Below are 25,475 nucleotides of genomic sequence, written 5' to 3'. Positions count from 1 at the left end.
TTGATCCTGCAGGAGAAGATATGTTAAGAGGACTACTAAGGGGCTAAAACCAATATTGAATTAATTGGGACGCTAATTCCCATTCAGGGAGGCCAGTGATGGAGCAAAATTATACCAGCTGCATTCTTATTTATAGCAGAAGTACCAGTTTTCCAAATCAACTGCGTGACTGCAGTTCAGATATCTGAAGCAGTGCAACACCATTGCACCAGGCACATCCAGTCTTGGTTCATGCCCACTTCTGGTTCTACATACCATTGCTGAAGTAGTATGAACTCCAAAATTAAAGTAAAGCACTTCAGTGTTACGTTAAAATAAAGCTTAAGTGTTTTGCTGAACTGGGGCCAGAGAGTACTCAGCACTTTGCAAGCTCAAGCCCAGTATGAGGACATGACTAGCTGCATCACGGCAGAAGCTTCTAAGATGTGGGCAGTTTTATAAACAATTTTGCAAGTCCTTTAACTTTTGTAAAAAGTACCAAGATATTAGTGAGATAAGTGATATAAATTCCTTTAACTTAATAAAATAACATTTGTATTAATCTAGTGCCCTTATCCAAGAATCTCAATGCAGATTAAAAGCTTTAAGCAAATAAAATTAAAATCATAGTATAGTACAGCCTCACTAATTCATACTTTCATACTTGACTGATTTTATAATTTGCACACATAGAAATGGCAGTCTCTCCCCTATTCTCAATATAGATTCATAAGCAGTCAGCTGTGTAGACAAGCCCCTCATTACAACGAGCTAGTGTGCAGCAAACCACGGTGTAATTCTACAGCACACTAGCTTGCCACACACTAACAACACGCTATGTAGACCCTGCTACCAGCTGCCAAAAGTTCCTTAGCGTGCCTTGGTGAATTCCCATTTCAAACATCAAAGCTGCTGTAGCAGGGTCTCCATTGCAAGTTAGTGCCTTGGAAGCTTATGCTCTGTAGATTCACACCCTGCCGTGCCAGGCAATAAATCACCCATAGTCAAGCCCTACATCCCATTTTGTAAAGCTTAATTATTTTTACAAAATATCTTCCAGAACATTTAGTACATGATGATGTATCACAATACAATTAAGTGTAAATTACAACTGCCAAACTAAAGATTCTGCTCTTCTTACTCACACTGAATGGTACCTTACCCTGTGAATAAATGTTATTTCAGTGGGGCTACTTGCAGAAGAAGGTAATAGTCAACATAAGGGAAAATCAGGTTCTAGATGAACAAAGTACATTCAGTGAAGTACTATCTTTGCTTTTTAAATTATCTTTGCTCACACTCACTAATTTACAATGTTAATTAGTGTGAATCGGCAAGTTTTGGCTGTGTTTAATTTAGGTTCATTTTAAGTGTTTTACAGAGGATCATTGATTATTAAAACCCCTTGTTAAAACATGCATGCAGGAGTGAGCTGCAAATCTTGTGACAACTGCTGCTATCAGTCAGCTCTGCATGTGTTTTTAGTCATTGGCTCACTGTTATTGTGTTTGTTTTGGATAGCTTCTAGTATCAGCTTCCTAAATGAGTTGGAGTTCTTGAAGTAGCAAGATAGAGCATTCAAGTTGCAGCATGGTATAAAGAAGGAAGACTCCTCTAAATACCTATTGGATCCCTGAATATACATCCCATTCTCCTTTTTTTGCATCCCCTCTGCAACATTGAGCCACTAGTTTGCAACCACCATGCAGTTCTTTTTGTAGTTTATAAAAAGCTGAGACAGAACTCCTTTTGGAATATGTCAACATTAGTTCTTAACTGGTCCCTCAAGCAAAATGAGAGGCATTCTATTCTCCAAAGGGTTCATTCAGTGGGCTGCTTCTACTGCATTCCCAGCCTTTGCCAAAAATTGGATGCAGCTCCCTAGTCTCTTACATATCTGTGACAAATACTACCACTGTGCTGCAGTGTCATTGGATACAGTGTTTTGAGTAAAACAATGTTTAGCCATTATTGTAAATTGTCTCTGAATGTACCTTCATGTATGGTTTGTCTACTCATGTTCAGATAACTTGATATTAATATATATCGCAATGAAAGGAAGTAAAGCTGGCTGTGCATCATCAGCCTCTCATATTTGCTTCTTAGAATACCTCTGCTGCTTAATCAGTAGTTCAGGAACTGAAGGAGGCTACAATCAGACTAACACCAAAAATGCTCTCTATTCTTCTTTTAAATAGTTCCATCAGAGCTAGAGACCTCCATTTATAACCAAAAATATTGGCTCACCACAAGAACATTTGAAAAAGGAAGGTAAAAGATTTGCATAAAACTGTGATATATTTAAAGTTCTAATCCTACAATGAACTCTACATGGGTAGCCTCCTGTGTCTGCGAAGAGCTCTCTCCTAGATATTTGTACCTGCTGGTTTTCTCTACTGGTGCCACAGTGGTGAACATCTCTATAGTAGATAGGCTACAGCTTTTTGAGGTTTGAAATAATTTGCACGACTGTGGCTACATTGGCACAACTATTTCCAATACCAACAGGCTGTATGAGACTTTGCAAGGTCCTGAAAAAAATAAGAAAAAGACATCTGATTTTTAAATAACTTCATTACATATCTGTATAATGACAACTTCTAGAACTGTAGGTTCAATTAGATGGAATAATTTCTCCCTCAGTAGTAGCTAAAGTAGGTTTTAATCTGGTTTACCATATGGTGGAGTCTTTCAGACAGGTGTTTATAAAACTAAGGTTCTCCATGGCTGTTCACAGTATCTTTTTCAGGACAAGGAGCGGGGGCCATTTACACAACACCTGACTGTGAGTTCTTCCACAATATGCATGATTATTACTTTCATAAGTAACTTTTTCCCCTGTGCACTTTGCTGTAGTTTCCCTCCTCTCGCATCTTGAACTGGTGGTTGCTTGCCCTCTATTCCAGAGGCACTTGCAGGTAGTGGCACTGGAACAATTTTTATAGCGGATGTGCTGAAAGCCATACAGCCAAAACTGAAAACCCTGCATATGATGGAACCTGCTTCAAGCCAGGGGGTGCACACCCCTGGTTGCAAGTCTGACTCTGCAGTGCGTGGGGATGAAAGGTGCGTGCTATGTGTGTAAACCTGTTCTATTCCAGGGGGATCAGGGCACTTTACAATCAGGAATTAAGTTTCACAATCCCTTTCTGTAGCCCCCACCTAGGAATTAATCAGGGATGCCTGATAACCCCATACAAAGATAATCAATAGCGCAGATAAGGAACAAAACCAGCCTCCGGCTTGCGTCCCAGCTACGCCCTTAGCTACCTGGTGCAAGGCCCCCCGTGGCCCGTGATTGCTGCGGGACGGAGGGAGGCACTCGACACCCGCCGCAGCTCGCCCTATCCGCACTGAGCAACGGAGGACAAAGAGCGCTGCAGGTCACGTGAGGGGAGAGCGCGCAGTGGGCCCCGCCCCCGAGTGGGGGGGGGGTGGTCGGTCTCCGGCCCTTCCGTCAGCCGGCCGGTGGTGGGGGTGATTGACGTTGCGGCGCCAGGTGAGGGGCTGGGCGGGGAGGCCGGCTGCGGAACGGGGCGGCAGTGGCGTGACTGTGCGCTGCGAGCGAGGCCGGGCCGGGCCGGGCCGGTCCGAGGTGGGTGGGTCAGTCAGTCAGTGAGTCGCTCTGCGTTGCGCGGGCTGGAGCGGCTGAAGAGTGCGTGCGTGCGGCGGGCGGAGCCGGGTGCCCCGAGCCGGTAATCCCTGCGCAGAGGGCGTGTGGGCAGGTGCTGCCTGGGGGGGGGTTGTGTGGCGTAATCCGCCGCGTTTAGCCCTGAGGGGCCGGGCTGGCCTGCCACAGGCGGCTGCCGCTGCGCCAGAGAGCCCGGGGAGCTCGGCTGGAGTCTCAGCGACGCGCCCAGCAACAGCCTCCCTCCCTCGCAAGTCTGCGACGTGGAAACTGAGGCGGCCCCGAGCTCGGGAGAGACCTTGGCTCTCGCTGTAACACCGGCCTAGTGTCTCATTTCTTCCTGCTCCTTGACACACACACACAGCCCGCGGTCATGGGCATTATTTAACCGCCCGCCCTTCTGCCCTGGAAGTGCGTGTGGCTGCGGCTTGTCAGAGCAGGGCGATGAGCCGGTCTCTCCTTCCCTCCGGGTTTGCTGCTCTGCAGGGTGAGGTGGTGTCCTTGGCTATTCTTGGAGGCCTGAGTAGTTGTAAATAAAATAAGGCAGCATGCACAAGCCTGATAATATTTCCCTGTGCTGGTGCTTGCATTCCCTTGAAGTGACCCGCGCGTAGTTTTGCTAAATGTCAATAGGACGCTACAAAGTAGTCATTAAAAAGTGTCTGGCGGAGCTGTGGTTGCTTGTTATTGCTGAAGACAAATCTTATCTGAGGGGATGGTTCTGGCAGTGGATGCCGTACATTGGAGACTTGCATGGCTGTCGCATCACACAAATGGATGGCAACTTGCATTTAAGGTGGTTGGAATTTTATTGACTATATCTTTTTTGGCATTCGGCAGTTCAGAAAATGGGTTTTGATCTTGTTAGGATTGTAAAATTATATGATCAAAGATTGGGATAACTGCCTGTGTATTTGGATAATTTATGATTTGTGATATTGCATACATGTCACTTTAACAGGAGCTAGTCAAAACTCTTCTTTGTCACAGTGACTTTTTGACCATAATGAAGATGTGGAAGACATAAGTTTTGTTTGAGACTTCGTGGGTTTTTTGTTTTGTTATCAGCAACATTTCTGTTTTCAAAAAACAAAAAGTTCTTGGGTTTTTACTTCTTGTTTCCTCCCTCTTCCAGAGGGGGAGAGGACAAGAAATGGAGTGTGAAAACTAAAAATATTTTCCAGCATAGTTCTACTTAAAAACAAAAAAGGCATTAGGCATTTGTAGGCAGTGTTCATGCTCTTCCTTTCATGCTCATCATTTCTTTCTCATAAGGAAAAAAACTTAAATCAGTGTATCTACACCCTACGCTCCAGATATGGAGTTATGTTAGTGTAACTGGTCTTTGAAACAAGGGAAGCAATGAGGTTGGGTCTCACTGTTTTCCTCACTTGAAACTTAATTTATGGGAGGATAGCCAGTGACAACCAAGAAATAATTTTTATTAGAAATATTGTACCCACAAGAACACATATGACAAGTCCCTGTTCCAAAGACCTTACCGTCCGAGGCCCCAGTCTCATGATTGGCATCTAAATGATGGATTTGAGAGACGTGAGGATGTAAATTTACATGAAGAAAATGATGAAGAAGGAAAGATATGAATTACAGGTACCATTACAGTGAAGTAGATGTGCCTGTTTTGTTGGCTCAAAAGTTCTTAAAGTGTAAGTGCACATTTTTGTGAAACTGAAGATAATTTTATAGTTTGAGAGAGATCTAGAAATGCCAATCAAAAGTTTGACTCTTAAGTGAAGTTATTTGTGTGAACTGGGTTGATTTGTCTTTAGTACAAACCTAAAGTGTTAGCACTTCTGTGCCATAGTCTTCTTTACCAGCAACATTTGTTAGAGTGCAAGTCACTAATTCCTTGTAATGTTAAAGATTTTGACACACTAGATCTCACACTAAATACAGATGTAATCTAAACATAACTAATATAATATAATAAAAATGTATTAAAAATTAAATAATTATTCCGTTGTTCAAAGCAAAGTGTGTCTTTCCCAGCTGGACACATTTGTTTATTGCTTGTATACATGCAAGGCCTCTTTAGCATAGTAAAAAAACTTAAGCTTGAAGACTTGCTTCTGAGTGTCATATGTCTTATAACAATTCTGATTACATGTCTTTGTGGAATGTTAGTAAGATGTGGCAGCAACAAAAGCAGAGCTTTGAGTATAATATTAATTGCAATGGGAAAAACTCACAAAATGATAATTAACAGGAGATTAGAATTTGTACATAATATTGCAAAAGAGCATGCAATTAAGCCTTAACATTGGTTTTTCATCACTGTCAAATTACATGGATTCCAGACTTAAAGTTGAATATGTATAGAAGTAAATGTATCTTGTTGTTTTTAATAATGCAATATTTAAAAAATGCAGATTTTTAGATAGGTCAAATATATAAACAAAACTGTATACATTAGCATAGGCTTTGCTTATATATGTGCTATTAAAGCTCTGTAAAATGGAGCAAGGATATTTTATATACAGTGCTAACGGGACATTAAATGTGGTGCTTTGACTGATACAGTAAATATTGCATAATATAACCAGTTAAAGAAAAAAGTAAATACATTTAGAAACTTATTACAGCAGTATTGACTGCATATGCTATTTTTGAGGGTGCATTTCTCTTATAAACCTTTTTTGGTTATTTTCTTTGGTGTTTAGGTGTTTAATGTGTAAAGAAGAGAAAATAATATCCTCCTGATTAGCATAAATATCTGTTTGTTTTTATAATCCTATTTAGTTAACCAATGAGAGTCCTGTATTTTGGCCAATGGTGGTTTTTCTTCTTTCACTATCTGGTAAGCCTCAAAAGCAAGAGAAATGTAAGTTAGAGGAGGAACACTGATCTTAACTCTTCTGGGTTTTGCCTGGCTATTTCAGAAATATTGTGGGTATTGTTATCTATTCTGTAATACCTATGCAGTGTGGTGATTTGGAGCCTGGTAGTGCCCAGCACTTTGCAGGATTGGGTCTTTAAACATGGTTCCAACCTCACTTGGAATTTTTTTGCTATTATTGGCTTGTCAGATTAGTGTTTTTATTGTGTTTTTGTGGCTTAATATCTCTTTGTAGAGAGATCAGGAGATAGCACAAGAAGATCAATATGGTACTTTTCAATGCTGTTGACTCAGCACACTAATCCTGTAGTCTATTTAGTGCTTGAAAATCCAGGATTTAGTCTCTTGCCACATGTACAATGGGAATCGTGACTTAACATAGCTAGTTTCTGGGACACTGCACCAATTTATTGAAGACTGGGGAAACCCTAAGGGAGGAAATTGAAGGGCACTGCATCTTTTGCTTATGCACACTGTTAAATTGAAGGTCATTGTTGGCAATAAACTATTACAATGGATGCCTGCAGTGACATTATGGTTTTCTGCTGTCTGACGGATACTTCTGCCAAAATCCGAGAGATGAGTTTAAACTAAATGTGAAAATAAGGATGATTTGTTTTCTAAACAAGCCTAAGAACAAGGGGATATTTTTGCCTTTTTTTCTTTCTTTAGTGCATTGAGAAAATGTATTAACCCAATCTTTTTCCTTCTAATGTTTGAGACTGAAAAGGGTGGTAGGTGTATTCATCACCAAATTAGAAGCCATAGGAAAACAAAGAACTATCTAGAGATATAGAGAGGAATCTGAAAACTTCCTAAGTGAAGTATCAACACAGAATAACTCTTAACCATAAAGAAACTATAAACAATTGATAGCCTTCAAAAGTGTGATAAGAATTTTCCCTGTTTCTTAAAAATCTTCTTTTCGTAATTAGGGGAAGCAGCAGCATGAAAGATGTAGACAAAATTGAAACTTTAAAAGAAGAATGGTAGGTGCTTATTTTTTCTTTGCATGGTTCTGTGCTGTCTTATTCAGTCTTTTTATTAATTCAACATACCATTAATTACTAATTAATAATAATAAAGCAAATCTTCAGTAGGTTTTATGGAAAATGTTATTGATTTAGTGACTACAATTTGATATGCACATGTTTTATTTGGCTCCTGCCTTCAGGAATGAAAGTTTGAAATCAAATCCAGTGACATTTTATGATCCTCCTTTCCCTCCTCCCCCCAGACTAGCATATCTCTTGTTAGTTTGTTCCTCACTGCCTCTTGAAGTACAAAGCTGCCATAACTAACTGGCTGGTTCAAGCAAATGTTTCTGCTCCTATTATCCCACATCACTGAGTTCTTTTTATTATAAAGCACTGAGGAACACTTGCAATTAAAGACAAAAGGACTGTGTTGAAGATCTGTGTTCAATTTGTCCATCTGCTGCATGTACATTTAGTTTTTGTAGAAGAGGGGAATTGCTTTTGCAGAATGCTTTTCATATAACTGCAATCACAAATTCTAGGGGTGGAAGCTTTCCCAGTGCCTGCATGAACATTTATGCTTACAAGTAAATTCATAAATCTATCTGCCTTTCTACTTTGACCCATTGGAAGCCCTTACATTATATATGAAGATGTCTAGTTTTTCTGCCTATTAAAGCCTAAGGTTTTAAGGAAAAACATTGTAAATGTCTTAACAAATGCTTTCAGTTCCTTTGATCTTTTGGCAGGTGTGTGCGCGGAGGGGAGAGGAACAGTTGTTCCTAATGATGTAATGAAAATGGGGTGAACTTGAATTATTATAACTTTTTTTCTTGAGTCACTAAACCAATAAAACTGTTTTACTTTGTTTAAAAATGTTGATCTTGTATCTAACAAGATTTTTATGCTAATGTTGGTCATCATTGCAGTTTGTGCAGTAAGTATAAAGATGCCTGTTTGTATAAACAGACCTAATTATCATACTAAGCCTTTCAAATGAACAATATTTTTTCATGAACGTTCATTCTAACGGGAAGTCCTAATTTATGTAAAAGAAAATTGAATATTTTTCCCAAGAGTTGGGATTATTTGAACTGTTTAAAATACATCCAGACATGCTAACTTGTCTGAGATTCTCAGTAATGCTTATCATAGAAGGATCATGCATCGTTTGACTATCTGAGAACTTAAACTAAAAGGTTAATTAATCATTCAGGATGAACAATCTACATTGTAGTCAATGAAAAGGTAAATAATAAAGAGTAGCATAGTAAAGAGGAGTTTGTGTTCCAGTACACTCTGAACATAGCACTGTGGATAGAAATTTATACTTGATAGTAAAATGTTTTCCTAGACTTTCACACCGTGCTCATCTCCAAAGAATCAAAGCCTTCTGTTGTATACTTCCAATAGGCTAGAGTAGCACTGGGAGCCAGCTATTCCCCAGTTATCAATTGCAGTGCTAGAGACTGCAAGTGTAACAAAGGTTTTAGGAATGTGGGGGTGAAGGGCAAATAATCAGAAAAGTAAACATGGGAATAACTGATATGGAGACATCCTTGTTGAATGTGGCTTTTGAGTTTTATATATGAAGAACTTTGCATATATTATTGCAGAAGTGACTCCGTGAAAGCTGACTCCTTAGACAACAGCTATTGTTTTTGTTAGTGGCAAGCTTGAATCTGATGCACCAGTTTTCTGACTTGCTATAGTAACAGGATGAGAATACACCCTGTCATAGAGTTGAATTCCAAATTTAGAAGCTTCAGTATGGATTAATTTAATTCTCTTTGTACTCTCTTTGCACATCAGAAGAACAGTATAATAATTTGAATTTGCTACAGGCCGAGCCTTTTCATGAAAAGAATAATGCAGCAAACAAAGCATATTCAAATCGTCCACAAGGCTGTTCTAGAGGCTGTTTTGTAACAAATTACAAAATATGTGGGATATGGGGAAGAACAGACCTTTTGGTACTGAATTTCTAGGCTGACTGTGTGTTCTTTAATGTGTCTCCTTAAACAATGAGTCTCATTTATTTTTAATGCTTTGTATTTTGGAGGGTGTGTAAACAAGGAACTGATGACCAGATTCGCAATGGTACAGAGCAGAGCTGTGAATTTTTTAATAACCTTTTTGAAGAAGCTCAGAAGGTTGGAGCTATATGCATGTCACCAACTAAACTTAAGAATCAAGTAAGTGGCTAGCCTTTTAATTTGTCAAAACATTGACTACAGTGGAGACACATGCTATCATGCTGGGTATAAATTCCGGAAAACCAGCAGCGTTTCTACCTAGTTTACCTGCAGAGCTGCAGGGAAAGCAGACAGCAATGCAGAAGAATCCTCTACCATAAACAGGCCTGCACTTCCATGCTGCTCTCTAGCCCCTCTTTTCATCCATCACAGCCACCAAAAAACAATGCTCTTTTAAGACCCATACTGTCTTGGCTAACACACCCCACGTGTGCACGCTTCTTCTTATCCACTAACATCCTTAGAAGCTGCAAAAGGTGAAGGTAAGGTAACAACAGTAATTACCAAGCAGACTTTCATGTAGACATCAGCTGGTTAGCTAGGACAACTTGACATGGAGACCAGATCTTCGTGGAACTAGAGTAGTGAATCCTCTTTTCTCAGGACTGGATGAAGGGTGCTCCACAGAGGCAAAACGCAGGTTTTTCCATCCTCACTGCAATGTATAGCAGAGAGGAGTATGCAGCCCAAGGTTTTGATGTTGGACAGACATGACAGAACGTTTCGTACATGTTCCCTCCAAAATGTATTGATCTTATTTTATGGTGTGCCTAAATTAGTTGAAGAAAACTCCACTATGCTAATGAGAATAATAGCGAAGTCTTCACACGCTCTAATTTTAAAAAGGAGTGACTCATGAATAAGGGATTCTAAAAGCCTGTTAATCAGACAGTTTTGGGCTACTTTAGTGTCTGGAACACTGGTTAAAGTAACAACTTCACTTAAATTAACTTGAAAGTGCCTTGAATCAGTGTAAGAGTGTCCTCCTGAGGGATTTAGCTGAATCAGTTTGTAAATTGATTTAAATAGGTACAAATTCTTTTTGGGAGATGTGATAGTGGGATGCTTGGCACTGGTCTGTAGCTCCATCTGTCTTGTTTCCTCTCTCTCACACTCCCTATCTTTGCACGGGAGTTGGGAGGGAGAGGAGTTAATAGGCCTTTTGAACTAAGGACATTCTGAGGAGGAATTTGGAGGTGGCAAGAGTCTTGATACTGTGCCTTGACATAGAAAAAGTATTTGTAAAGGAGTGTAATCTAGTGAAATTTGTCTGGGTGTCCTACTCTCTTTATGTGAAGTATACCCACTTGTAAGTGAGCCACAGATGCCACCAATTTGGTGACTTAATGTACCCTCTCTACATGTCCTCTCCTCCAAATCAGACATCATTTGAATACTTATTATGTCTGCTTTGATGTAAGGTATTATGTTGTGCCATTACCATAAACAATGACTCCATCAGTATGTTAAAATTATCATTTTTAAATATTTTTATTCATTCCTGTTTTATGACTGTATTATTTCAAGACATAACTCTGGATGTCTTTGAGAGAACAGCAGTCTAAAGGGTGAAACAAATCTAATAATAAATTTGTACAGGTATCCTTGAAATGTAATAGCGCTGGTGATATTTTTTAGCCTCTCTTAGATTGGTTGCTCTCTCAAATGTTTCTATTTTATGAAGTGGTGGTGTAGCTGTGTTGCTCCCAGGATATTAGAGAGACAAGGTAGGTGAGGCAATAGCTTTTATTGGACCAACTTTTGTTGGTGAGGCAGACAAGCTTTCGAGCTTACACAGAGCTCTTCTTCAGGTCTTCATTTTCCCAAACTTGAAGAAGAGCTCTGTGTAAGCTCGAAAGCTTGTCTGCCTCACCAACAGAAGTTTGTCCAATAAAAGGTATTGCCTCACCTACCTTTTCTCTCTCTTTTTTTAAAAATTTTTTTCTTGTTTTCTCAAGCAGACAATGTAACAGGACCAATGGCTGAAGGACATGCTTACTCTGGTGGCTGTAGGAGCAGGTGAACATAATGCTCTCTGATCAGATTCAAATTCTGTTTTCTTTCCTGGTTCAATACAACTCTGACATGACAAGTTCGACTTGCTTGTGTATTTCTAAAAGCGACCCCTGTCACAGAGTATTGGTTTCACATCATCTAAACTAGAAAATTCTTCCAGTAGCTGCCAATACAATTAATCTCTCCTGGTTTCTGCTGCCAGCACCACATAATTCTGTCTAGTTCTGGTGGCTTCTGACAGGTTTACGTTCTTTTGATTTTCTTGACAAATAACCCACTTCTCAAAGTTTGTGGAGAGTCTTTTTCTCTTTGAGGTGTTTGTATCCTCATGTCTACATATTCTGTAACTTTCCTGTACAGGTAAAATACCCAAAGTATGTTGTTAGCAATGCACCACCACTACCACCATTTTTCATTTTGTACAAGTATACAAACTTGTGCTAAATTAGATCTATATGTTAGTATTAAAATTGCCGTTTTTGTTTTGTTAGCACTTTGATTGAAGCCCAATATGAAGCTGTTTTATCATCTTTAATACTAATACTGACCTGTGCATAAGTGTCACTGAATTAAAAGATAGTTTCTAGAATATTTCAAAGGCTTGATATGCATGCATAGACAATTACAAATTAAAACCTTCTACCAGCAGACTGTACAAAAGCTTACAAATGGAGAAGCACTGTATTAGGAATTCACTACACTTATATCTACCTTCTATGCAGTACAAACTGGGCACGCAAGCTACTGCTATTGGTGCACAACCATCAATTCAGTCTCACTCTGGTCACCAAATTTCCATTGAAAATATAGAAAACTATTATATTCACTTTTCAGCTATTTTGACAACTAAGAATGTGTTGTGAAAACATTTTGCATTAGTTTACTGCAAAATATTGATATTTGCCTTTTTTGTTAAACAGCTTTATCATTGCCGGAAAAAAATACTTGCTCATGCAAAACCAATAAAAATCTTTTAATACATTGTTGTTCGGTAACTTTGACCAATAATCACCACATTAAGGTGTTGAAATTAACTTACACAGTAAAAACTGTAGTCATAGTCGTATTGCAGCATTTCTGGAATTGTGCAAAAAATGATAATTTCTCAGGTTGGGTACCATTGTTTCAATTTGCCTACAGGCTTATGGCACCACTTGACAGCTGTATGTCATACCTCATCTAAATGGAGATAAAATAAGCTTTCAAATGATACGTAAGGTGGGTGCATGTAGGAGGGGTACTTTAAACTCCAACAAATGGCTCTTTTTGGAGAATTGCCACATGCCTATTATGTATGCTAAAAATTGCTGTAAATCATCCTTAAATAGGTGTATTCCCAAAGGAGAAGAGTCCCATGGGGGTGATGGGGGAAGCAAAGAGGGATTCTTCTCATCAAACAGCTTCTAAGATACCTGTTTGCATAACAAACCAGTCTTTGCAAAACACTGTGCAGGTTTGGCACACACTTCTAATTTGACACAACTTCAAACCTAATTCACATTAATTTCCTGTTAGTTGAAAACTGATTTGAATTCTGCACTGGTACTTAATATTTTATATACTGTAAGTGTGGCCAACTGCCCAGGTATCTGTCAAGACTATTTCAATAGTCAGTAGATTTGGATGACCAAATACCTTTCTAAATGCCATACCATGGGCTGGTCTACATTGGCAGCAGTGGTTGACGGGAGATACACAAGCTATGTAACTTAACTTGTGTATCTCCCGTCGACTTACTTACATCCATGTAGTGTGGCATCTTCACAGCATTGCATCAACGAGAGACGCTTTCCTGTCAGTGCAGCCTTACTCCTTTCGGGGAGGTGGACTAATTCAGTCGACTGGAGAGAGCGCACTCCAGTTGAATGAGCGGGTCTGTGCAGACCCGCTCAATCGATGCCACTGCATCGATGCCTGCTTCTGTGGCAGTGAAGACATACCCTCTATGAATAGACTCCAGGTAAAATCCTCCTCTGAGTTTTATTGATATTGGAAAAATGTATCGGACAATAGTGCAATGTCTACAAATTACACAGTTTAAATAAGCTTTTGAAATTGTCACGTGCTCTGGCAATATTTTAAATGACTTGTGGAGTATGAAAACTTACTCCATTTCAGTTCATGAAAGAACAAAGATTTTGTGTATATCTGAACTCCCCACGGTATTTATAAATTAAATGTCAGTCTAAAGGAACTTTTTCCTGACACATACTATTTCTGGTATGGATAAAAGATTTTTGTATGTATTCTCTCCAATATCCTTACTTTGAACAGTCATCCAGAATAGGTAGGACAAGGCTCTAGTTGAATAAACTTCCCATTGGACATGTTGGTTCTGGTACTTGGTCTTCCAGCTTGGGTGCCTGGTTTCTCAACTTGGGGGTCATCCACAGGTATTAGGTGGTTGGGCTCACCCTGTCCAACCCATACTGCTAAATGGAAGCAGGCTTCTGGAGTGGGGGAATTCTGCTATGGAAAAGTGGATACCAGTATGGAAGAGGTGAGAACAACTGCCTTAGAGCATACAGTTAAGCTCCTGGCACTTTCAGATCTTTTGTCTGAGCAGCATGAAATCTCTAAAGCTTTCTGCCTGGATCATGGTACAATGGTGCCTTAACAGATTCGGGTTTGCATCGCTCTCTGGGAGGGCCACAAATTCTGCAAGTCACAAACATAAGATTGTGTAGCAAGCAATCTGTAGACACTGCATTCCTAGTAGTGTTGATATCTGCCAGGAGGATCAGTGAGATTCAAGTCCTGATGGCTGACCCTTTCATATGGATAAGGTGACTGATTTTTTTTTTTTTTTACACCTACGTTCTAAATTTCCACAAAAAGTTGTCCGACTTTAGTCTTAATTGATCACTTAGCTTACCTGCATTTTCCCTTGACCGCTAGCTGTATGTAGTTTAGCCTCTCCTGGTAGTTTAATTGTGGAAAAAGGCTCATGTCGTCTGTAGGCAGGACTAAACTCTTACACACACCTTCTAGATTTGTGATCTTTGGGGACAAGGGTAGAAGTAGATTCAGTGGATCAAGCTTTTGCATATAAAACTATCATGAGTTTGTGGGACAATTTGACTCCAATTATACTTATTGTTAAGTAGCCTTTCTGTCTAATAACCTGTTTATATAGCACCTTTTATCTAAAGATTAGGTAAGCGAACAGAGACAGGCTTCAAGTGGCTTGTCCAAGATTACAGAGCAAATCAGTGGGAATTAGCTGCAGAAATCTTGTGCTGTAATCTCTGTCGACCCCACCTCTCAGAATGAAGTGAAAGCAGATTGTTCAATGATGCAAAACATAGGATTCTAGATCTAGCATTTCTCAAGATAGGAGTTCGATAATTCTAGTTGCCACAATGTGGCATGGGGTGATAAGAGCAAGATGGTAACTGGAGTGATGTTTGATAAAGTCTTGCCTTGTGAACTTTGACCCAAATTCCATTTACCATTCTTATTCTGCTTTTCAGCAGCGTACGGTCTTCTGCTGTCAGGTCTAGAAATGGAGATATGTAGACATTAGAAATGTCACTTCTGTCCCTTCCTGTTGCTGTGTTTCGTACGGGCACTGGGCCTACGATGCATTATAGCAAGACTTGTGCCTATGTAATTTTCAGTCCCTTGAGTGGATGAGCTAAAATCCTAAAGAGATGCTAGTATATTGAATTATGTTTTCCCATGACTTCATTGTTCTTACTTCACAGGCTGATGTAATTATTAAATTATGGAAAAATGGATTTACAGTAAATGACGGTGGACTCAGGAGCTACACAGATGTTGCAAACCAGCAGTTCTTGGACTCAATTAAAAAAGGGCAAGTGAGCTTTGTCTACTGAGCCAGATTGTGTTAATGCACTTTGTACAGTGCTTCGCTTATATGCTAATGCTGCATGAACATGTAACACGCTTTATACTTGCTTATACACGACAACAGCTCTGTATGAATGTATACTGCAGTTGTCTAGATGTATACTGGCCATCAAGGGTATGTCTACACTGCAGCTGGAAGGTGTTTTTGCCAGCACAGGTAGACAGAGTCAGCTCAAGCTAGAACACTTAAAATAAGTGTAGATGTTGCAGCACAGTCGGCAGCTCAGGTTAGTCACCTGAATCCAAGCCTGCCCCGTTCCCTGGGTCTGAGGTTGGTTAGTGAGCTCAAGCCTTTGTCTGTGCCACAACGGTCATACTGCTATCTTTAGCGTGTTAGCTCAAGTTGATAGAACTGAGCTGTCTACCCATGCTGAAAATCACACCTCCCAGCTGCAGTGCAGACATAACCTAATGCCTGGTCTACACCTAAAAATTAAATTGACCTAGCTACATTGCCCAGGACTGTGAAAAATGTTGAGCTCTGTGAGACGTATTTAGGTCAACCTAGCTCCCGTTATAGGTTGCAGCTATGTTGCAAGAGTTCTGTTGACCCAGCTACCACCTCTCAGAGAGGTGAATTAGCTACATTGATGAGGAAGAAACCCTTCTGTCAATCTAGGAACCATGTACAGTATGGTGCTGCAGCACTGTAGCTGTGCCACTGTGGCTGCTGTAGGGTAGACATACTCTAACACTTCAAGAATTAATGTCCAACCAATATAGTAGCTTTTAGATGCTATGGTTACACACTTAAAATCCTGAAATAGACAAAACAGAATCCCTGCCTTGAAGCTCTTATTCTAAAGTTACAATACAGAATAGAGGACTAGACCAAGTGCCTGCCGGTAGCTACAGCTAAACTGCTATATGAAACAGATTTGCATTATTAACTTCAGGGCTCAGTACTCAAGAGGTGCTTTCATTGTGGCTGTGGATGCTCAGCGTGTTCTTGCCTGATCAGGTGTGAGGTATGTTGGTGGGACATTGGAGGGGGGAATATCTGCAACCACTGCCCATGAATTTTTATAAAACTTACGGTTGGTCTGGGTTTCAGTCAGTCACCTTTCCCCCATACTAATTCACTATTTAAGCAAAATCTAAATCAAGGTAACTTTTTTTTTTTACAGCTATATGAATTAATTTAGCCATTGTCTTTTAAATTACAAATCTTCCTTTCCACATTGTTTCAGGTCTAATTCAGTTTTAGCAATACTTCAAAAACATCAATTTTATAGCATTTTTATGAAATATTCTCCTCTGTGAATGCAGCCTACAAGGATACGTGCTCCTATCCATAATCACAATGAGCAGCCTGTCATTAGCTGGGAGAGTACATAACACTTAATCTATAAATACCCATGTGCTGCCAGGGGTGGGTAGGCAAGTTTCTTTTCTAGTGAAATAATTATGAGCTGTAAGCATTTAGGTGTTCCCTGGAAGGTTGTTAAATCTGAATAGAATATTGCTAGCCAAACAATGTTTTAGTCCACTAAAGAGCATAGATATTACAGTGATACTCTATAGAAAATACTAAAATACATATCTTATTTTGCTTAGTCTGTAGTTACACCTAGTTAATCAAATTGGTTTCCGTACTGTCTACCTTAAAAAGGAATTCTTCACCAGGAAGGTGGTCTTATTCCATCACAAAAAAATTACCATGCTGTAATGATGTCTGGTATTAACATTTCACTATTTTTATTAAAGATAATGGTGTTACATTTCATAGCATTTGACACTTAATGGTATCTTTTAAAACTAAACTGTAGTCTACACAATATCCATGTGTTGTCTTTGCTTTCAAGTTGTTCACTTACTAGTTAACTCACAAGTCAATACTTTGCAATGGATCATAGAATCATAGTGTTAGAGTTGGAAGGGACCTCAGGAGGTCATCTAATCCAACCCCTTGCTCAAAGCAGGACTAACCTCAGCTAAATCATCCCAGCCAGGGCTTTCTCAAGCCGCAGCTTAAAAACCTCTAAAGATGGAGTACCCTCCTCCTCCCCCCAGGTAACCCATTACAGTGCTTCACCACCCTCCTAGATGTCTATCTCATTAGTGTGATTTACAAATTATGCTGAAAATGTGTTAGTAAAATAATTGCAATATTACTAACTCCTTTTGTACGGATAAGCCAGCCACACGTTATTCAGGGCTATGTTTCAGTTTTTAGACTAAATTTTCTTTACTGATTCCACTTCGCATACTGAAAACCTTATTTTAATTTTGTCTGTATTTGACTTTTTTAAAAGGGAGTTGCCATTTGAATTACAAAAGGCTTTTGATAATGATGAGGTAGACGTGAAGGTGGAAGATAAGAAAGATGAGGTGTATGCGTCAAGGAAGCCAGTATTTCACCCCTTCTCTGGACAAGGTTATCGGTTAGGCAGGTGAGTGGTCTGATGGGATGTTTGCCTTCTGAGTGCGTTGAGGTAGGGAAATGATAATTCATATTTTCATCCTTTGTGTGATATCTATAGCAGTATTTTCTCCAATGACCTCCTGCTATACAACGATTTAATTAGAAACACTGAATTTCCTCTTTAAAAGCAACCTATGCAAGGCACAATCTATGAGGAAAGGGGAAATATGGCATTCACTGAGAGGTCAGGACTTCAAGGAGCAAGAAGATTTTGATTAAATTAGCAAGTTCCTTCATATTCAGCTATGCAATTTATCTCAGTAAAATTGTGTTAAAATGACTTCAGATCACACATTAAATTGATTTATTTTTCTTTTTAATCCCCAACTCTTTAGTGCAGAAAATCTAATGGTAGCTTTAAAACTAGACTGAGTGTATAAACACCAGAAATGGCATTGTGGTTTAGAGGATTGATATTGAGGACAGGCTTACCAGGAGCTCCTGCTTGCTAATTGTCAGCACAATCCTTTGACAAATGGAAATAAAAGGAACATACATATTTACAATTGATAGCCACTCTTGTGATTCTAAGTGAATTAGTGAGAGCTCTGTGAGCTAAAATATTGTAATAAGTAGATGGTTTTTCACAATCCTGATCAGGTCTGATTGTTAGCTAAGTGCCATATATATTTTTATGGAAGCTAAGTCCTTACCTCAGAGTCGGTAATTAACACCTTTTTTTAATCTAGTTATATCAAAGCTTCATAGTGTTTCACACAAATGAAACAACTTGTTTAAAATGTCTGTCTTGGTCAGATATGGAGGAGAAAATGCATTGATACAAGGACTTGCATTGGTACAAGGATCTCATCTGTGGTTTTTCTCCTGGCAGTGGCAAAACTTTGGGCAAATATGAATGCAACTAGCTGCACAAATATTGGGCACCAGAAGTGAGATAAATGGGAAAAAACAAAATCTGGCCTGAAAAGTGCTGGAATTTGACTAAATGGCTGACACAGATTGCCAAGTTAAGTGACAAAAAACAGGGTTGTTCAGTTATTTGTATTGCTTTGTTATGCCTTCAGCAAGTAGTGATCCTGCCTTCCACCAGACAAGATAAAATCTGCTATTCTTAAACTTCTGTGCATTCTGCTTACTAGTTTCATACGAAACATTTTACCACTTGCTCAGCATTTTATTTTGTTGTTCAAGCTAAGTTAAAATGTCTGGGTCTTTTTCTATTAGTCGAATCAATAATATATTGGCGCTTGTTGTGTTTTTGTAAGAGTAGCAAATATCATGATTGTCTTCGAAACATAGGGCCGCACTTGAGGGTGGGTGAAGTGGGTGTCATGCACTTGCTTTCATAAATTAACACTTGCTATCTTGTAGAATCTTGTGATTCGTAAAGGCAGGTATTCATTACTACTGAGAGGAAGGGTGCTATATTCACTGATATAGGTATAGGAAGGGACAGATGGGGAATTGTGGGCTACTAATGCAACAGTCCAAGGTCTGCTCCAGTGTGACTTCAGCTGCACTATACAACTTAGGCCTGGTCTATGCTAAAAAATATAGGTTGACCCAGCTGTGTCTTTCAGAGACGTGAAAAATCCACACCCCTGAGCAGCGTAGTAAGCTGACCTAACACCCAGTGTAGAGAGAACTAGGTTGACAGGAAAACTCCTCCCATTGACATAGGTAGTGTCTACACGAAATGCTATGGCAGCAGAGCTGCAGTGTTTCAAGTGTAGACAAGCCTTTACTTTCCACACTTGCAGTTGTGTAGTGTACTCAGAGAATTTAAAAAGGAATTGTAGAGACAACCAAACATACAACTGGACAACGTGCTGCCAACACTTCTGTTTGGGCTAATTCCTGGCAATAGAAGATGTGGCAGGGCAAATTTTATAATCCTGGTCTAGGCGCACATCTCAATTATTTCTTCAGGCAAAGTTTCTACTGAAAGATGAGATGCCAGGATTGGAACCAGTATGTTACATATATATAGTGAAAAATATTGAGCTGAACTACTGTATCTTTTTCTCTTTTGCTATGCAGGAGAGCTTGATGAGACCTAGTTTTGAGTCCATTAAAATACTTTACCCATTAGTTACACCATTAATAATATATTATTATTCTGTATTGTCTGTAACTTAGTGTGCTGCTGTTTCACCACTGCATTTAATGGTTTTCTGATTTGTAATAGAAAAGCTTGGTTCTGAATCCTGGTAAGCTTAAAATGTAACTTCAAAATTACAGGTTAGAAGTACATTAACTAAAATCCCTTGTGGCAAAAGTAGATTTGCCATGTCACTAGGGTAAAACAATGTGTGTCATAAACCTTTTTACCATTAGACTGGACAAAGCACTAGAAAATTTACTATAGGGAGCAATCTTACATTGGTAGGGGATAGATCAAAGGGTCTAATGTCTTTTTCATCTTTAATTTATGAGGTTCTTAAAAGAATGTAAAATGAACATGCTTTTAAAAGCAATGATGTTTCTTCAAAATCAGGATAACTTATTTTTTTGCTCTTGGATTTTAGCCTAATTTCCAGCCACTAGAGGGCTTTTACACATCAATTTTGCAAGAGGGTGATTCTAGGTACAGCAAAACATTTGAAAACTAGGCTAAATTAGCTTTTCGATTTATTCCCCATACTTGGCTAACCATTTGGTAGCTTTTGAATTATTTTTTGTGCACTAGAACTAACTGTTCTAAGAATAAGTTACATAAGGTGCCAAAACATTGCTTCTCAATCGCATTTTCACAAGACAGCTGGACCACTTCATACATGGGTAGCTGAAGTTGCCAATTGTTAGATTTAGATGTAATTCTGTTCTCCATCAATCCTGCTCACTCATCATTTATTTTCATGGTCTGGAAAACCACTGCAGTTTAATTAGGTGCTTTAACATTAAGCAAGAGCAACAACAACAAAAAAAAAGAAACAGGATATGAGAACAGAGAGTAAAAAAGTGGATCAGTAGAGATGGATGGCTGCTGACAAGTGATATTAATACTGATTTTGAATAAGTTAAATTAACCTGTAAGACTTTAGTTTTCCATTGTACCTCTTAGTGTTTTACCTAAACCTAACTATTTGTAATCTAAGTGCAATATATTTCTGATCAGCATTACATGTTGTATATAGTTGTAATCTATCGGCCATGATACAACAAAAGGTTAGGCCACATAAACAGAGGAAGCTATATTTAACCCTTAATATCTGAAATTATTACCTTGGTGGACCACTTATTGCAAGTATGTTTATAAATTATAAGATCTAGGGCTAGTCTTTATTTCAATTTTTAGAGATTTATTCTACCACTTTTAGAGCACAGTACATATCACTAATGGTGATGTGTAATCTATTTTTTTGTTTAAACAAAAAAAAAGTATAAGTACCACACACATCACATTTAAGACCTCTAACAAATTACTGTTAGCCTGCAAATTCTTCAGTCAAACTCCTGAAAGTATTTATTCCTCCAAGGGAAGGAAGCATAGGCAAAGGAGCATCAAGTCCTCTTTTTTTAGGGATTTAATACTACATATTATCTTCATCACTTAAATCTCTCTCAATGTCTTAAATAATTATTTAAAACGTTCTTTATACAGAAATAGGATATTGTCTCCCTTAACATCATGTTTGAAGTTATCAAGGTGAAGAGTTTTTGCATTTGTCTAGTAAAGCTTCAACCTCAATTTATATTCCTAGGCTTGCTGCATATGAGTTGTTAGTACAATCTGACAGGATTTAGAACCTCATAGAAATATTTGAATTTGGTCAAAAAATATGATGCAATGACTGTTCTAGTTTATGATTGTATGTGGAATGCATAAACTTGGTTGGCTCTTCTTTTCAGTGCAACTCCAAGAATAATTTCTAAAGTGAAAAATGACCTTGAAGCTGAGAACAAAAGACCTCTTCCTTCAGTAACACTAAGCGATTTGGAACCAATCACTAATATCCAAATCTGGTTAGCAGATGGGGAAAGGATAGTACAAAAATTTAATATTTCTCATAGGTAAGATCATCTTATCACAGTTTATATATATATAAAGCATTAACCAATTTTTCCTCATTAACCCTTTTATACTAATCAGTCCAGAAATGTTGTAAGTACTTATGTAGCCCCTCATCATCTGAGTTCCTCTCAGATACACAAAAATAAAAATGACATTTTTGTCCTTCCAAGCCTGTAGGAAAAACTGGTCAAGTTCTTTATGTAAGTGTGTGCAGCAGGAGCGAAAACAAAGCATAACTGCCAATGACTGTAACTGACTGCCAAGTTAATGGATCTAGATCTGCATTATAGCAGTTTATTAAGGCATAGCTGTTGGATTTTTGTCATTTTGCTGAAAGTTAAGTGTTTTTGAAGTATCTATAATTCCTTGATGCAGGTTTTGTTATTGGAGATCTTTTAGGGGCAGTACAGTTTTGTACTGTGGTGGTGTTTTTTATTTGTTTGTTTTTATACAGCTCATTTGTTTTTAAGATCATCTGCCATCAAAAAGACAAGTGTCTTACAGGAAATTCAGACAAATTCTTTGGAGGAGAAATTCTTTACTAAAAGCAGCTCATAGCTGGGATTAAAGGCTAGTGGCAGGTGAGGATGGGATGGAATTCACAACCAGTATGAAGACTTGAAAAATCCACTTGTCTAGGTCAATTAGGAAGCACTTCCTGGTAAATGCCATGAATGTCTAAGTGCCTAAGATTTCATTCTTAAAATTAAATAATTTTTCTAGCCTTAGTGGCTTCAGCGATAGCATCAGTTCACATCTGAAAGGTTAACCCAGTGTCTGCAGGCTTCGGAAGAGGATTCAGGTTCGTTGTTGCTCATACTTTCCCAAGCTTCAGCAGAGGTGAAAAGGACCAGAATCTCAACTTTCATTGCTGTCCACAGGGTTCCCAATAGCAGCAATGATCTGGGTAGATTCAGATTGATTCTGCCAGGGAGAAGGGCTGAAAAACTGAGGCTGGAGGGGGAGAGGTAGAGTAGCAGAAATGCACACCCCCACAAAGCAGCCAGGAAGCTGAGGGAAAAGAACAATAGTGGAAACCTCACCCAGCCTTGCATCAGCTGGGAGAGTGAAGTAAAGCGAGGAAAACAAGTGACAAATAATGTTCCCTGTCTCTCTCAGCAGTCAAAGGGAGTTATGGGAGGTGATCCAAATTTTAAAAGTAACCCCTGAGCAGGATCCAGGGTCAGACCACTGATAGAATCACAGCATCCTGCAGGGGGGAGAGCACTCATCTAGATGTCAGTTCTGATATCCTGGGTGGAACACTTCACACCAGCCTGTGGGTAATAGGTCTATTGGTGTAATAGGTCTATTGGGTGTCAAGTCGCTGTGATAAGTCAGAAGTGTATACACAAATTTTAGGGGAAAGTAGAATCAGCTACTAAAGGAGATTGGGTCATAGAACTGCAATCTTCAGTGATCTTTTCCTATAATTTACTATGCTGATAGCACAACAGTGTAATATGTAGAATGAATATCTTGTGCCATATCTCTCTCTGAAGCAATTAAAATGATCATAAGGTTACCTTCAACACCAATTCAGGTTGTATTGCTCTCTCTAGTACACTGCATATTGGTTTATGCCCAGTCAGGATGGCAGACTAAGGAAGGCTTAGTAGTTGCAAGCTGTCTCTGAATGCAACAAGATACAAGAAGTCTGACAGGATCCGTTTGTTAGTATTCACTGTCTCTAAAGGTCTCTTTAAATCAGAGGTTCCCAACTGTGGCCTGCAGCCAAAAGTGGCCTATGGGGGTTTGGAATTGAAATTCCATAAGTTTTCATCCTAGTGCAAATATATTCATCTTAGCAGTTCTTCATACCCCTCTTATCAGACACATCGTCCTACTTGGAACTTGTGAACAGCAGCTGCCTTCACATGATCTTATTGTCAGAAAATGTTTAAAACAATTATTCCATCATAACTTGTATTTGTGCTAGTGCCCCGTTGAGCTTCTGTGGTACATATACATGCACAGTAGTTAAAAATAACTTTTAGAAATATTAAGGCAAATTTAAGGAAATTGCCTTTATGGCACCACAGAATCCTTAACCATTATCATCCTACACACATTTTTTCATTGGAGGGACAGAAAAGGGCCAGAAGCACGTGTACTGCTATGCTTGGGTTAAGGTTTGGGATAAGGGAAAAATAGTTATGTGCTTCTGACCATAAATAGTTAAGGTGTAAATTCCACAACTTCCATATCTAACATGAATTTAGTGCATGTGAAGAGTCCTAGGTGACAGGCCTGAAGTCACAGAGCAGGTAGAATTTCAGGGTATTTTATGTGCAGAATTAAGGATAAACCAAAATGAAGGCGCTAAGGAATTTGTAGTGTTGAGCTAGCATGCAGTTTCTGGGTCATCCCCTTGAAAACAGTTGACTCAAATGTTTAGAAACATTTTAACTTGCTGAATTTTCTTTTTCCTTTTCAGAATAAGCCATGTCAGAGACTTCATAACAAAATATCAAGGATCGCAAGGAAGTGTTCCCTTCAGCCTGACCACATCTCTTCCCTTCCTAGAACTGCTGGATGAAACTCTCACTTTGGAGGAAGCTAATTTGCAGAATGCTGTTATTGTTCAGAGACTTCAGAAAACAACTGAGCCTTTCAGAAGTTTTTCATAGTCTTTGGTTTTTAACGGTACCTTGAATATGATGACAGTAGAACTGCTGCTGCAAGAAATGGCCAAAAAACCATAAAGACGTACCCAAACAAATTAGCTTTCAACTCACCAAAAGGCCACATGTTGTTGAACTAAACTAGACAAAACCAAAAAAAACTTGAACAGCAGTATCTGGATGCACTGTATCATCGCCACAAAGCTGCACTCTTCTTAAAGAGCAAAATGCGTGTGCTCTGCTGTAGCGTGAGGTATTTTCTAAGCATTTCAGTATTTAGAGACAGGCAATAATGTAACCTTGTAAGACTGGGCCTTTCATCTAAGTTCATCTTAGCTAGAAAGCACTGATGGCCTTTTAAAGGGATGTTTGGGTTAAAATCATGATTCTAAAAGACTTGTGTTACTAACAACAACTTGAGTGAAAATTTAAGTGTAATTTAATAATTTTATTTTTTCACTTATGTTCCTGTCAGTCAATTTCAGGTTGTGATTCTCTTGCACTAATGTTTATACACTACGTATGCTTCAATGACAGGCTTACATTTAAACACTTTTCACTATTTCCATAGAAACTCTTATTTTTGAAGAAATTACTGGAATTCAACAAAACCTAAATTTTGGGACTTCCCTTTCAAAGCCTGCATTATTACACCTGTGCACATGAGAACATCTCAAGACAGGAATGAGTTGGGTCCATTGCATACTGTACATGAGGTGCTTCAACGTAAGCTCCTGAGATTGCTATTCCAAATGGTTGAAGTAGCTGCTTGCCTCACTGGCAGCTCTGTTCCCATCACCAAGACATGAAATGTCATTACCAGTGTGCTTGAACTACTTGTACGACTAACATCGGAATCCATTCTGACACCTATAAGACACAAGCATGACCCAGTAGTACTAATTGTAGATGAAAGATGGTTTCAGAGAAATATATGTAGTGAAAATACAAACCTCCATCTATCCCAGAATTGCCAGATAAGGCAAAGTTAATTTGCACATGTAAGTCTTCCAATAACACTTTAAAATCCTTATTTGGCAATAAAGCGGTTTCCGTCTTCTCCATTCATTTGTTTGTCCTTTAT

General features: G+C 38.9%; 1 protein-coding gene across 9 annotated transcripts; it reads left to right on the top strand.

Moving 5' to 3' along the window:
• The first annotated feature begins 3,385 nt into the window (after nt 1–3,385).
• Nucleotides 3,386–25,455, top strand: UBXN2A (UBX domain protein 2A). 9 transcript variants are annotated; one of them, XM_067544695.1, is made up of 8 exons: nt 3,405–3,478; nt 6,368–6,425; nt 7,400–7,453; nt 9,504–9,636; nt 15,201–15,310; nt 17,622–17,759; nt 21,605–21,766; nt 24,205–25,455. In XM_067544695.1, exons 3-8 carry the CDS (start codon nt 7,413–7,415, stop codon nt 24,395–24,397), a joined length of 777 nt encoding a protein of 258 aa, XP_067400796.1. In that variant the 5' UTR covers nt 3,405–3,478; nt 6,368–6,425; nt 7,400–7,412; the 3' UTR covers nt 24,398–25,455. The 9 variants fall into 9 exon arrangements, with proteins under 9 accessions (XP_067400798.1, XP_067400796.1, XP_067400801.1 ...); XM_067544696.1 differs by lacking the exon at nt 3,405–3,478 and adding an exon at nt 4,278–4,403; XM_067544697.1 differs by lacking the exon at nt 6,368–6,425 and having other exon boundaries at nt 3,386–3,478.
• Nucleotides 25,456–25,475: the final 20 nt, after the last annotated feature.

Source organism: Emydura macquarii, unplaced genomic scaffold (genome assembly GCF_026122565.2).
Source record: "Emydura macquarii macquarii isolate MOO-44397 ecotype Brisbane River unplaced genomic scaffold, CSIRO-AGI_Emac_v2 contig_1027, whole genome shotgun sequence".
Taxonomy (NCBI): domain Eukaryota; kingdom Metazoa; phylum Chordata; order Testudines; family Chelidae; genus Emydura; species Emydura macquarii.
Note: the sequence above shows the minus strand (reverse complement) of the source record. Positions and strands in the feature narration are given on the sequence as shown.

Coding starts and splice junctions, on each gene's coding strand:
- UBXN2A (XM_067544692.1), top strand. CDS start 4,231: ATGTCAATAGGACGCTACAAAGTAGTCATTAAAAAGTGTCTGGCGGAG. Junction 4,404..7,399: donor GATGGCAACTTGCATTTAAG/GTGGTTGGAATT, acceptor TTTCGTAATTAG/GGGAAGCAGCAGCATGAAAG. Junction 17,760..21,604: donor CAAGGTTATCGGTTAGGCAG/GTGAGTGGTCTG, acceptor TCTTCTTTTCAG/TGCAACTCCAAGAATAATTT.